At 51.4% G+C, this 15,137-nt stretch overlaps 1 protein-coding gene across 7 annotated transcripts in view; it reads right to left on the reverse strand.

The window, feature by feature from the left end:
- PDZD4 (PDZ domain containing 4) overlaps nucleotides 1–15,137 on the reverse strand; it is a 30,491-nt gene that overhangs the window by 5,546 nt on the left and 9,808 nt on the right. For 2 of the 7 annotated variants that reach the window (XM_082377691.1, XM_082377695.1), the window contains exon 2: nucleotides 593–846. The exons of 1 other annotated variant lie outside the window; for it this stretch is intronic. In XM_082377691.1, the coding sequence (XP_082233817.1) occupies nucleotides 593–846 (254 nt within the window). Of the gene's footprint in view, nucleotides 1–78; nucleotides 6,086–15,137 lie in introns of those variants that run through there. 4 more of the 7 variants (XM_082377692.1, XM_082377690.1, XM_082377689.1 and 1 more) reach the window with 4 other exon arrangements.

The raw sequence follows: 15,137 nt of genomic DNA on the forward strand, positions 1-15,137 counted from the left end.
TACCTCTGTGGAGGAGGGGATCCCGGGACGACCTCCCTGCCGCCCGGGGTGAGTCTAGCGAAATGAGTCAGCGCTCACACAGTCGTGAGCCACGAGGCCCGGATGAGAGGCCCTTCTTCCGAGCGGGCCAAAGAAAGACGCCGAAGAGATGGAGAGAGTTCAGAGCAGGGAGAGGAATGGGACAGACAAGGATGCGAGAAGGTTCAAGGGCTGATGCCTGTGAGGCAGAAGACGATGGGGCGGCAGAGGAGGAGGAAGGATGGAGGAGGAGGAGCCGAGGACCTCAGCCTTCCGGCAGCAAAGGTCCCGGGACGGTCCTCCCTCGGCCCTGGGGGTAGATGCAGTGGGGAGCCTGCGTGTCAGGACCCCCAGGCCCATTCACCAGCTGGTGTCCAGCCAGAGGCTAGAGGCCCGGAGATTCCTGAGCCCTGGAGGCCAAGGAGCCTGCTTCCTGCCCGGGGGCAGCCAGTCGGGGTCTCCCTGCCACGCCCAGAGCTGCGACAGTGTGGCCTCTGGGTGGCATGGGGCAGCCGCCCCAGGTGGTTTGCCCTCTCTGGAGGCAGGGCCCGGGGCCCTCCTGAGGGCGACTCACAGCTCAGACGGGACGTACGGCTCCAGGATGACCATGGGCGGGGTGGGTGGGCGCAGCTTGCCCAGCGCCATGATATGCTCGAAGGTGATGTCGGTCTGAGTGCCACTGTCCACCAGCTGCAGGTCGTGGGAGGAGCCATCCCCCCGGAGGCGGGGACTGCGTCTCAGCACCTGGATCACCAGGGGCTCCTTGGAGGCACGCAGGGCCTCCAGGGTCTGCTCCTGAGACAGCTTGGAGAGCTCCTTCCCGTTCACCTGCGGCAGAGACATGACATGTCCCCGTGAGGACCCGCTGAGGCCCTGCTTACCCCTGGGCACCCTCATTCCAGGTGAACCCCACTTCTCAGCCCTGCCCCCGCATGGTGCCACGCCCTGAGGGCCGGGGAGCCTCGCCCTAGATCCCCTTCGGCCGTCCTCCTCCTTCAAGCAGCACTGAGGCCAGAGCTGGTGTGAGAAGATCACGGGGAGCCCCCTTGGCAATGACTGAGCATCTGCTGGGATCATCCAACATATCAAGGTGGGAGGGAGACCTTGACTCCCTTCTGCCGACAGGAGTCAGTCAACAAATGGGTTCAGGTGGGAGAGTCCGGAAGAGCAAGAAGGCTCAGAGGACAGGGTCTCTGTCCTCAAGGCAGCAACGACTCACCACAGAGAAAAGGCCAACACACACCGAGCCTAAGAGAGGTGCTGAGGAAGTGGCCCTTACAAGACCACTGTTGTCCCAGTCTTCAATTCTCACAGTGCCACCCCCTCCCCGGGAGTCTCCGGAGAAGGGGTTCTTCACAGAGATGCCCAATGCAATTGCAAAATCATGTCTTCCGGGCTGCAAGGAACAGGCCAGCCCTGGATGTCGTTCCAGGAAGACGGGCTGTCAAAGGAAAGCACAAGGAGTCCTAGGGACCCCTGGCCAGCCAGTGGCTCCTCTGATTCATGGAACCCAAATAATCACCTTGCTGCTACTTGGTTATGTCCTTGTAGATAGTAGTTTCAGTTTTTATGTTCCCCTCTCTGTAATCTTCACATGGTCAGAAAAGATTTTTTTAATCAGGTTTGTCTAATTATAAAAAAAGACAGTTTCGTTGTAGAACATTTGAAAAATACAGAAAACCATAAGGAAGAAAACAAAAATCACCCACCATCTCAGGGACGTAAAAGCTGTGAATGTGTTGGCATATTTCATTCTTGCTCTTTTTTCGATTTGTGACTGCAGGCGCCCCAAGGCCTGGAGCACGCCAGCCTGCGCATGGACCATCCGTTGTGTGTTGGCTTGGTCCCTACTGTCCATCACTAGTGGTTTTCAATTTTATTATAAAGAAGGTTGCAGAGACACATTTTTTGTATGTTCTGTACCTATTTTCTATGTATATCTTTGTGTAATCTATGGTTGTTGTGTTAGAGAAATTTTCCAAAAGTGGAATTATTGGATCAAAGGGTATCAAGGAAACAGCTTGTCAACCAAGAAGGTATTAGTTGTAAGAATATGGTCAGCACAGCCCAAGAGGATCAGGACAGCCGGAGAGGCTGCAGTTATAAAGGGAAGAGGGAATGGAGGCCGCGGGGCTGAGTGCATGGGAGAAAAGGGCTGGCTGCTGATGTGTATTTGGGGAGGCATGTGAAGGGCGGACTGGCAAAGGCTGGGCACCAAGGGAATGTGAGGACTGGCCTTGAAGCCCTTAGCAGAGCCAAAACTGTCAAGAAATGCTTGAGGCAGCATTAAACACAGCCAGTATCGACCTTTCAATGGAACAAACTTACAACTAAATGAATTTTATTAAAAACAAAGGCAAAAGCAAACATGCATGTTCCTTATATAAACAGCAATATTTAGCATTTAACTCAACCCTCACGATTCACTAAGAAAAGGAAATTCAATAAAGTCGGGCAGATGTGACTACAGGAAAAACTACCTCCAATGAATCTGGCTGCTTTCAGAACTTTGGATAAAAGAGAAGTCAGTTTTACTGAAACCATTTCCTCTAAGATCAAGAACAAGACAAAGTTGTCCACTCTCACCACTACTATTCAACATAGTTTTGGAAGTTTTAGCCACAGCAATCAGAGAAGAAAAAGAAATAAAAGGAATCCAAGTTGGAAAAGAAGAAGTAAAACTGTCACTGTTTTCAGACGACATGATACTATACATAGAGAATCCTAAAGATGCTACCACAAAACTACTAGAGCTAATCAATGAATTTGGTAAAGTAGCAGGATACAAAATTAATGCACAGAAATCTCTTGCATTCCTATACACTAATGATGAAAAATCTGAAAGAGAAATTAAGGAAACACTTCCATTTCCCACTGCAACAAAAAGAATAAAATACCTAGGAATAAACCTACCTAAGGAGACAAAAGACCTGTATGCAGAAAACTATAAGACACTGATGAAAGAAATTAAAGGTGATACAAACAGATGGAGAGATATACCATGTTCTTGGATTGGAAGAATCAACATTGTGAAAATGACTATACTACCCAAAGCAATCTACAGATACCATGCAATCTCTATCAAACTACCAATGGCATTTATCACAGAACTAGAACAAAAAATTTCACCATTTGTATGGAAACACAAAAGGCCCCGAATAGCCAAAGCAATCTTGAGAAAGAAAAATGGAGCTGGAGGAATCAGGCTACTGGACTTCAGACTATACTACAAAGCTACAGTCATCAAGACAGTATGGTACTGGCACAAAAACAGAAATATAGATCAATGGAACACGATAGAAATCCCAGAGATAAACCCATGCACATATGGTCACCTTATCCTTTGATAAAGGAGGCAAGAATATACAATGGAGAAAAGACAGCCTCTTCAATAAGTGGTGCTGGGAACACTGGACAGCTACACGTAAAAGAATGAAATTAGAACACTCCTTAACACCATACACAAAAATAAACTCAAAATGGATTAAAGACCTAAATGTAAGGCCAGACACTATAAAACTCTTAGAGGAAAACATAGGCAGAACACTCTATGACATACATCACAGCAAGATCCTTTTTGACCCAGCTCCTAGAGAAATGGAAATAAAAACAAAAATAAACAAATGGGACCTAATGAAACTTAAAAGCTTTTGCACAGCAAAGGAAACCATAAACAAGACGAAAAGACAACCCTCAGAATGGGAGAAAATATTTGCAAATGAAGCAACTGACAAAGGATTAATCTCCAAAATTTACAAGCAGCTCATGCAGCTCAATATCAAAAAAGCAAACAACCCAATCCAAAAATGGGCAGAAGACCTAAACAGACATTTCTCCAAAGAAGATATACAGATTGCCAACAAACACAGGAAAGGATGCTCAACATCATTAATCATTAGAGAAATGCAAATCAAAACTACAATGAGGGGCTTCCCTGATGGCACAGTGGTTAAGAATCCGCCTGCCAATGCAGGGGACACGGGTTCAAGCCCTGGTCCGGGAAGATCCCACATGCCGTGGAGCAACTAAGCCCGTGCGCCACAACTACTGAGCTTGCGCTCTAGAGCCCGCGAGCCACAACTACTGAGCCCGTGTGCCACAACTACTGAAGCCCGCGCGCCTAGAGCCCATGCTCCGCAACAAGGGAAGCCACCGCAATGAGAAGCCCGCGTGCCACAACAAAGAGTAGCCCCTGCTCGCTGCAACTAGAGAAAGCCTGTGCGCAGCAACGAAGACCCAAAGCAGCCAAAAAAAAAAAAAAAAAAAAAAACTACAATGAGGTATATCACCTCACACCAGTCAGAATGGCCATCATCAAAAAAATCTACAAACAATAAATGCTGGAGAGGGTGTGGAGAAAAGGGAACCCTCTTGCACTGTTGGTGGGAATGTAAATTGATACAGCCACTGTGGGGAACGGTATGGAGGTTCCTTAAAAAACTAAAAATAGAACTACCATACAACCCAGCAGCAATCCCACTACTGGGCATATACCCAGAGAAAACCATAATTCAAAAAGAGTCATGTACCACAATGTTCATTGCAGCTCTATTTACAATAGCCAGGACATGGAAGCAACCTAAGTGTCCATCGACAGATGAATGGATAAAGAAGATGTGGCACATATATACAATGGAATATTACTCAGCCATAAAAAGAAATGAAATTGAGTTATTTGTAGTGAGGTGGATGGACATAGAGTCTGTCATACAGAGTGAAGTAAGTCAGAAAGAGAAAAACAAATACCGTATGCTAACACATATATATGTAATCTAAAGAAAAAATGGTTCTGAAGAACCTAGGGGCAGGACAGGAATAAAGACGCAGACGTAGAGAATGGACTTGAGGACACGGGGAGGGGGAAGGGTAAGCTGGGACGAAGGGAGAGAGTGGCATGGACATATATACACTACCAAATGTAAAATAGATAGCTAGTGGGAAGCAGCCAAATAGCACAGGGAGATCAGCTCGGTGCTTTGTGACCACCTAGAGGGGTGGGATAGGGAGGGTGGGAGGGAGATGCATGAGGGAGGGGATATGGGGATATATGTATATGTATAGCTGATTCACTTTGTTATAAAGCAGAAACTAACACACCATTGTAAAGCAATTATCCTCCAATAAAGATGTTAAAAAAAAAGAGAGAAGTCAGTTTTTGAAATAAAATGCCAAATATAGATGGTGACCATCATTATAAATATTTTCTTGTTTTTAATCCTAGAGTGACTATCTTTTGTATCTTAAACTACCATGTTTCTTCAGTCCCTTGGAATACTTACTAAAGAATCTCATTGTGTGAACTTTAAAAAAATAAATAAATAAAAATAAAAACAAAGGCAATGAGTCCTCCAAGCTCATGGCTTTCTAATTATTTTACTACACTTTTATCTGGTCTAGTGTGTCTGGAAGGAGACACCATAGGACGGTGTGCGACTGTGCATGTCTTCCCATCCCCGCGTTCAGTGACATCGGGCTGGTGGCCATGGTAGGAGTATTTACACCACGGAAATCGACAAAGTCTCCAAACGAGGGCTTTGGGTTTCAGAACATTTACCGGCTCCCCACTGCCCTTAAGTCAAGGGCTCCTGTAAGAAGCAGAAGGGCCAAGGGCCGAGAGCTGTGCTAAGGATCTTTGACCGGGGTTGGTGGGGGGCGGGGGGGGCGTTTCGCATTTTCACTATGTGCAGTGGGACGCTCAGGTGACACTGGGAAACACAGGGATGTATTTCTCCCTGGAAACGTTACCCAGCAGCAGCGTTGCTATGGAAAATGGGCCCAGGCAGTGGGAGGGGAGTGCAGGGTGGTCTGGGATGTCAAGAGGGGGATGGGCACACACACCACAGAGCAGATCGAGGCCACCGGAGTGATGCCACTGACAGCCCAGCAGCCTTCCCCTTGACCCACGTGGCGCCGAGCAGAGGCAGACCTCTGGGTGTGGAGGCTTGGAGCTCCTGGGCCACTCCTGCAGAGAGCGCCTGGGGCTCCTTCAGCCTCCTCTCTCCTCCTCAGCAGTCACGATGGGCCCCAAGAGCTAATGAAGGTGTGTGGGACCAGGACAGGTAAGACAGGAGCCCTCCCAGAAAGGGTGAAGGCTACCAACAAGATGGGAAATGCGGGGCAACGGGCAAGGCGGTGCGGGCCCAGGCACACGGTAAGGATCCAGTGTTCTGCCCCTTCTCGTCCTCACTCACCCTACGGCCATGAAGAAGAGAAAGACTCGCGTGCACCGGCAAAGCCACCATTCAAATGGCCCGGCTCCAGTCCCAAAATGCCTGAACCCAAGCCAGCTTCCCTTCAGAGTCCCCCTCAAGCTAAGGCCACTGTCTACACATGCCGGGGGGCACTCCCCACCTACCCGGCTGCCACTGCTCTAAACCCACACCAAGCAATTCAAAGTAGATCAAAGTCTTAAACAGACTGAGCTTTAAAACTACCTCGGAGGCGAGAGAACAGTGTCTTTATGATGCTGAGATAGAGAAGCAATTCTTTCTTTCTTTTTTTTGGCCATGCCTCACGGCATGCAGGATCTTAATTCCCCGACCAGGGATCGAACCTGGGCCCTGGCAGTGAAAGCAGCAGTGAAAGCGCCAAATCCTAACCACTGGATGGCCAGGGAATTCCCTTAAGACAAAACATGGGCAAACAAGAATGGAAAAGATAAATTTGACTATGTTAAAATGTAAAACTTCTGGACAACAAAAGACGCCATAACTACAGTGAAAAGATAGGACAGACTAGGAGAAGATCCTTACAAGTGCACAGAACTGATACAGGATTACCCAGAATAAAGAATTCCTACAAAGCACTGGGAAAATACAGACCTCAGTAGGGAAACGGGCATTCCAGGAAAAGGAAGCCTGAACCCACCCATAAGCTTGAATTGATGCCCCTTCGGGACGCTGGGAAGCGAGCAGCGTCACCCTAATAGCTGAGCGCTAGAAAGAGCCGAGGGTCTGCCGTCGGTAGAATGGCTCCAAAGACTGTGGTATCGTCATACATGTGGTTTGTGACGACACACCTGCTTATGAATAGCACACGTAGTAGAAAATGTGCCTCAGAATGACAAACCTGAATCCCCACGGACAGAGAAGGGGAGGAATGGGGTCAGGGGTGGGAAAAACACCGAGGCCAACAAGGCCCACATCGAGGCTGGGTGGCAGTACACGCGCGTGCCGACATCATTTTTGATGCTTATACTTTCCCAAACTCAGGAAATATTCCAGAACATCTCCACGTGGAGGGGCAGCCAGGGGGAGGGAGGCCAGCTGGGGAGCTCTTGCTGCCGTCACCCATTAGGATGTGGAATGGGTGAGACTTGGGGACGTGGGGGCACAGAGGTTTCTGGCCTGGGTGGCTATAATACTGGCAAGGGTGCCATTACTATTCTTACTAATAATAGCTACAAACCAATAATAGTAGCTACCATTTACTAACGGGCGACAGTGTCCCACTCTGCTCTGAGTGCTTTACGGCCAGTACTATGAAACAGGCACTAAGAGTATGTCCACCTCACAGATGAGGAAACTGGGGAGGTTAAGGGATTCACCCGGACAGGCCCACCACGGTCAGCATCTCAGGCTGGTGAGGGGCAGGGAGCGGGCTCAGCCGGGACAGCTTCGAGAAGCCCCCTCCTTGCTGTATATATAGTAGGGGCTGGGGCCGTGTGGGGGGTGGGTACCCATGGGGGGAAGGGTGGGGAGGAGTGGGGTGAGAAGGCGGGGCTTCGGCTGAGGTGGGGGGCTCTGGGCAGGTGGTCTGGGTACGGGCATGGGCTGTGGTGGGATGGCTTGGTGGCAGTGGGGGTTGGACTCTCTTCCTCTTGCAGAGGGTCTTCTCCACCCCCTCCCCTCGCCACCTTCCCCCTAAGCACTCCAGCCAAGCTTATTCATTTCTGGGCTCCCTACCCCCGCCCTCGGCACTCTCCTGCCCCCTCACACACCCTCCTTCTTGCTGCTTGGACACCTGCTCTTCCCCTCCTGCCCCCCTCCTGTCACCCACACTCACTTAAGGCCTAGCGACCACCCAGGGAGAATGCTGAGCAGGGGGTCTGAGGGTGACTCGCCTTCCATCAGGCTCTGGAGGCCGCCCGAAGGCCTGGCCGGACACACTCACAGCACACCTCGCGTGGACCTGGGCTCGGCTTCACCAGGAGCCCTTCTAGTTCAGGGAGAGCAAATACTTGCTCGCTGAGCCCATGGTCAGGAAAATCGATTCGAAGATGCTGCCCAAGGGGACCGCCCTGTGGACCGAAGCTCCAACCCAGACCCAGCTGGGCTGGAAGTCGCTTTGCTTCCACTGAGGACTCTGCAGAAAGGTGCCCTTGCTTTGCCGGGGGGCGGGGACCTGCGCCTCAGAGGCGCCTCTTTGCCCAGGTGGCCCTCCCCCTCCCCTCGCTGAGGGCCTGATTCCCGTTTACCTGGAGATCCCTGCCCTGGAAGTAGCTGCGAGCCTGGGCTGGGGCGCGGGCTGGAGAGGTCCCTGGAGAAGCAGCCGCCTCCAGACTCCCCCGCACTGCGTCCCTTGCGTGGGCTGACCCCATCACAGACCACACACACTCTCAGTCTGAACGTTACCCCAGAGCATAAAATGGTAAACTTGCTGGAGGAATCTGTCAATAACTATAAAGAACCTTGAAAATGTTCATCATACCCTTTGATCCAGTAAATTGACTCTAAGTAATAGATCCTAAAATAATCAGAATCGCTATTACATGAATCACAAGGATGCTCAGAGCAGCATTCATGGTTTTTTTTATTGTGGTAAAATACACCAAACGTAAAATTGACCATTTTAACCACTTTCAAGTGTACAATTCAGTGGCATTTGGTGCATTCACATAGCTGTGCAATCATCACATCTATTTAATTCCAGGACATTTTCATCCCCTCAAAAGGAGACCCCATGCCCATTCTCTCCAAATTCACCCCAGCCCCTGGCACTCACCAATCTCCTTTCTTTGCCTCTAGACATTTCATAAGTGGAATTCTACAACAGGTGGTCCGATGTGTCTGGCATCTTTCCTTAAGCATGTTTTCTAGGTCCATCCACATTACAGCCGGCATCAGTACTTCATTCCTCTTATGGCTGAGTAATACTCCATCATATTCCAAACTATTGCATTGTGCGGACAGACCGTTGATCCCTCAACAGACATTGATTTGCTTCTACATTTTGGCAATTGTGAATCACGCTGCGGTGAACATTTGTGTACAAGTTTTTGAGTCCCTGTTTTCAAATCTTTGGGGCTATATGGTCATTCTACATTTAACTTATTGAGATACCAGCATTATTTTTAATGCCCCAAAATTTACAACAGTCTTAAGCACAAGTGTCTGCCTCGAGACTTCCCTGGTGGTCCAGCAGTTAAGACTCTGCGCTCCCAATGTGAGGGGCCTGGGTTCAATCCCTGATCAGGGAACTAGATCCCGCATGCCGCAACTAAAGATCCCACATGCTGCAGCTGAGACCCAGCGCAGCCAAATAAATAAATAAATATTTTTTTAAAAAAAGGTGTCTGCCTCATCGAAGTGTACAGCTGCCCGACCAGAGTCTTCCAATAACAAGCCTGTTTCTCAAAAAAGATATAAAATGGCATGTGAACTATGATGATTGCCATGTAAAGTATATGTTTATGGAAAAAGACTGGGAAAGAATATAAAAAAACATTGTCTGAAGGAAATGGAAATCTGAGAATTTGCTTTTTTCCAAACTTTATATACCATGGCTAAATTGTTTTTTGAAAAAATGTTTACAAACTTCAAAAAAAATAGCATTGGTGACCCAGTTCTGAGAGCGTGGATCTCAGCACGTGGGAGGCAGCTGACGGGTGAAGGCGAGGAGGGAGGTGTGAGCCCACGGAGGCTTCATGCTGCCACAAGTGTGCCAGCTCAGAGGGTGCACGGGGGCTCACGGGGCTCTGAAAACTATTTGGAATGGATGTGCCCGTTATGTATATTCATTGGTACGTGCGTAAGTATCAATTATCACACAATATTTTCTTTAAAGACTGGAAGGAGGGACTTCCCTGGTGGGGCAGTGGTTAAGAATCCACCTGCCAATGCGGGGATACAGGTTCGAGCCCTGGGCCGGGAAGATCCCACATGCCGCAGAGCAACTAAGCCCGTAAGCCACAACTACTGAGGCTGCGCTCTAGAGCCCGCGAGCCACAACTACTGAGCCTGCGCTCTAGAGCCCGCGAGCCACAACTACTGAGCCCGCGTGCTACAACTACTGAAGCCCACGAGCCACAACTACTGAACCCACATGCCACAACTACTGAAGCCCGTGCGCCATGCTCTGCGACAAGAGAAGCCACCACAATGAGAAGCCTGCGCACCTCAACAAAGAGTAGACCCCTCTCACCTCAACTAAAGCCCACACGCAGCAACAAAGACGCAACACAGCCAAAATAAATAAATAAATTGAAAAAAAAAAAGGAGTTAGTTAGGACTGAAAGCTGAGCACCAGTGACCGTCCCAGCCATTCCCTCAGCTTTGGGTTGTCTTTTATTTTTTTATTATTTTTTAAAATTTATTTATTTATTTATTTGGGGCTGCGTTGGGTCTTTCTCTGGGCTATTTAGCGTTCCAAAAGGAAGGGACCAAAGAGGGTAACAGTGGGATTCCCCACGAAAACAGCCCAGGTACTTCACCCTACAATGAAGCCCATACTTGACAAGCCCATCCCTTCCAAGAAGCTTTTTAGTATCCCATCCTTAAATATGAGATGACAACCAAGGCTCACTAGACATCTGAGGACACTCCAACATGAAAGCATAAAAGATAAAGATCAAAACGAAGAAGAGAACAATTGGTGGGAAACAGGATTGTAAGGGATAAGAAATATTTTCTTAAAAACGCCTTAATTTCAGACTTCCCTGGTGGCACAGTGGTTAAGAATCCGCCTGCCAATGCAGGGGACACAGGTTCGAGCCCTGGTCCGGGAAGATCCCACATGCCGTGGAGCAACTAAGCCCGCGTGCCACAACTACTGAGCCTGCACTCTAGAGCCCGCGAACCACAACTACTGAAGCCCACGAGCCACAACTACTGAAGCCCGCGCGCCTAGGGCCCGTGCTCCGCAACAAGAGAAGCCACCGCAGTGAGAAGCCCGCACACCGCAACGAAGAGTAGCCCCCCAAAGCCCACGTGCAGCAACGAAGACCCAATGCAGCCATAAATAAATAAATTAAAAAAAATAAAACAATCTAGCCTGTGCTCTGTTCTGAGTTTTTCTCAGTTTCCCTGAGGCCCCAGGCTCGGGGGCTGTGGGCTGCTTTGGGCTCCTGCTCCTGGGCAGCCCTTGCAGGGGGTACAGCCTCTGGGCTCAGGCCCCTTGGGAGCAGTGGCGATGAAGTCACAGCAGACTTCACATCCAGATTCGATCTGAGGAAGCTCGGCACGTGCTTTCTGGCCCAGGTGTCCCCAAAATGGAAGGGGCAGCTCCCGGGAGCCTGGAGCCCCGGGGGGAATGAAGGAGGCCAGATGGGGGCAGAGCCTTCACTCCAGGACCTCCGGCCTGGAAGGTGGGGGAGATGAATCACAGCCTCCACCCCTAGGAGAGGTGGCCAGGAGGGCCCCACGCCCACCCCACGGAGCACCAGGAAGTTGGTTCTGCAAGGCTGGAGGAGGGCCTTGTCATGGGGCTGCCAGCTGGTCTCAGGCCTGGGACGGGACAGAGCAGACACCCTCCCGCCCCCCATTTCCCCCATGCCCCTCCCCGTCACACCCCCCCCCCACTGGCTCTAGGACTGCCTTTGCAGAGAGGGTTCTGTGGGTGGCCAAGGAGCGGGCCCTGAGCTCCCCCAGCCCAGCGTCTGAGCAGAGGACGGCAGGAGGCCCCTGGGTGTGCAGGCACTGACCCGCGAGGTGCCAGCCTACCAGGCGGGGGAGCACAGCCAGCAGGCCCCCAGGTCTGCCTCAGAGGGAGGCCGTGCCCACCCCAGCCCCTCAAGGTAGGCCAGGCCCCGGGGCAAGGCCCCTCACACCGGCGGAGGGCAGGTGCCTGTGGCGGCGGGCAGTGAGGTTAAGGGTGGGAGGGGTGCGGGAGAGGAGCCGGGACACAGCTGGCACACAGCTGGCTCAGGGACCGGCTCAACCCAAGCTCCAAAGGAGGATTGTGAGGCAGTGTGGTGGGTACGCGAAGGCCTTTCGAACAATCCAGCGTGTCGGGGGGTGAGCAAGGAAGCAGATGGCCCCCAGCGTCAGCGGCTGAACCCGGGCAGGGAGTCTGGGTGCCTGGGCCACTTGCCACCGCTCAGGCGCTGAGGGGGGCCCTGGGGGACACCCAGCCCCTTATCCCCAGGGGGCCGAGGACAAGGGATTCCTGGCACAAGCCCGTGCTGTGCTGTCTCCCCGGGGCTTCTCCAGGGATCAGAGGGACATGGGAGAATGAGCCCAGGAAGGGAGGGGGAGTGGGATTTGCCCCCCCCCCCCGCCATGCCGGGTTGCCCTTTCGGAAGCTGAGAGACAGCCTGCTTCAAGCTGTGGGCAGAGGCTTGAGCCTGGTGGGATCCAGCACACAGCCCCTCCCGCAAGGGTCCTGGTTGGAAAGTAGGAGGGAAAGGGGGCGGCAAGGCTGCAGTTCCGAGGGTCCACGGCAGAGACCAGGAGGTGAGGTCAGCACATGGGGTGTGGGCGCACCGTGACCCTTCCAGCCCCTGGTCAGCCAGGAACCACTGGAGGGAAGAGGGCACGTGTCCCCAAACAGGGCATTCGGGGACAGGCCCACTGCCGGCTCAGAGCCCAGGCTCACCCAGCACCGGCAGAACAGGAGGAACGACCTTGGGCAAGACAGACATGATCCCCACGTTGTTTGGGGAGACCAGTGCCGGGGCAGAAATGAGCGCACAGGGCCTTGAGTTTGGACGGGGGCTGCTTTAGCCAGAACGCACAGGGACAGCCTCTCTGGTGACATTTGAACTGAGACCTGAAAGATGACAAGGAGCCAGCCATGCTAGGGACTTCGGAGGACATTGCAGGCAGTGCTAAGCCCTAGGATGGGAGGACTTAGCGCTTGCTGGAGAATAAGGCACGTAGGGGACAGGGCGGAGGCAGGGGACAGACCGGCAGACAACTGCAATGGCTCAGCTCAGGGGGTGGTAGTGGAGATGGGGCTGCCATGAGCTGCTGCTGAGCTGGGGAAAATGACCAAGGAACCGTGAGGGAGGAGGGACACCTAACAAGCACAAGAGAAGATGCTCAACGTCACTCATCACGAGGGAAATGCAAATCAAAACCACAATGAGATATCCCCTCGCACCCACTAGGATGACTGAAATAAAAACACAGAAGATAACAGTTGATGAGGATATGGAGAAATTCAACTCTCACACACTGCTTGTAGGAATGTCAACAGCAGTGGACGTGGAAAACTGTCTAGAGTTCCCAGATGACCCAGCAGTACCACAAGGATTGAAAACAGGCACCCAAACAAAAACTTGTACACAAATGTTCATAGCAGCACTATTCTGTTTTTTTTTTTTTTTTGGCCACCCCGCGCAGCTTGCAGGATCTTATTTCCTCGACCAGGGATTGAACCTGGGCCCCAGCAGTGAAAGTGCTGAGTCCTAACCACTGGACCGCCAGGGAATTCCCAGCAGCACTATTCTTTTTTTTTTTTTTTTTTTTATGTTTGGCTGCGTTGGGTCTTCGTTGCTGCGCGCGGGCTTTCTCTACTTGCGGCGAGCGAGGGCTACTCTTTGTTGCGGTGTGTGGGCTTCTCATTGCGGTGGCTTCTCTTTGTTGCGGAGAATGGGCTCTAGGCGCGCGGGCTTCAGTAGTTGTGGCACGCGGGCTCAGTAGCTGTGGCTCGTGGGCTCTAGAGTGCAGACTCAGTAGTTGTGGCGCGTGGGCTTAGTTGCTCCGCGGCATGTGGGACCTTCCCGGACCAGGGCTCGACCCCATGTCCCTTGCATTGGCAGGTGGATTCTTAACCACTGCGCCACCAGGGAAGTCCAGCAGCACTATTCTTAATAGCCAGAATTTGGAAGCAACCTACATTGTCCACCAACAGATGGATAAACATAATGTGGTAACATCCACCCAGTGGATTATTCCACCATATAAAGGAATGGAGTCCTGCTACATGCTACAACGTGGATGAAAACAGCCCAGCTGAGTGGGAGAAGGCAGGCACAAAAGGCCATGTACTGTATGATTGCAGAACGGGCAAATCCATAGGGACAGGAAGTAGATGAGTGGTTGCCAGGGGCTGGGGAACGGGAGAATGGGGACTGGCTGCTTAATGGTGTGAAGTTCCCTTCTGAGATGATGAACGTGTCCAGGAACTAGCTGGTGGTGACAACTGCGCCACACCGTGAATGTACTCAGTGTCACTAATGGCAAACTTGATGTCATATATCTTTTCCCACAACAAAAAATTAAAACTGCTGCCCGGATCCAGAGACCACCGGTGCCCTTACAGAGGTGAAGACCACTGGAAAAGACACAGGGGTGGGGGGAGGGGCGGGGCCTGGGGAACTTGTTCAATCAATGCAAATCTTTACCTCTGATTTGAAGTTCCTGAGACCTGCAGACATCCCCAGTGTCCCACTCCGCTTATCCGTATCCCAAACCAAGCCACCAAACCAGGTGTCATATGACCACTGCTACTGAATTCAAGCAGGGATTGATTGTTCTTGACTTAAAATCATGAGATGGAGGCTATCACCTGGGGATTGAGTGTAGCAGAGGATAAGAGGCCCAAGGAGGACCCTAAGGCACCCTGACACTGAGCAGTTGAGGAGACACAGAGCTTAAGTCAGCCAGAGAGAAGGAAAGCTAAGGAGGGAGTCTGGGCAAGACTGCACCAAGGACCGGGAGGATGGATTGGATCAGGATGCAGAAGGGTACTCAGGATTTGCTAAAAGGGGGCAATGGGGAGGGCGACGCCCAGCCGACCTGTATAGATAGACTCAGCCTTTGGGAGCTTTTGCAGAGAATGGGGTGGAAGCGCCTTGGGGCTGTGGCTTGGGGCTGTGGGAGAGCGCTACGTTTGGGTTTTACCAGGTCAGACGCCTGAGAGCGACTGAAAGCTGGATGGGAAAGGTAGGTTCAGAGGAGGAAAAAATTTTAAATGCCAAAGAAAGCGAGGGAAAGACCTGCAGAAGGTACGGCAAT

The sequence above is a fragment of the Balaenoptera borealis genome, assembly GCF_965194805.1.
Source record: "Balaenoptera borealis genome assembly, chromosome: X".
In the NCBI taxonomy this organism is placed as follows: Eukaryota; Metazoa; Chordata; class Mammalia; order Artiodactyla; family Balaenopteridae; genus Balaenoptera; species Balaenoptera borealis.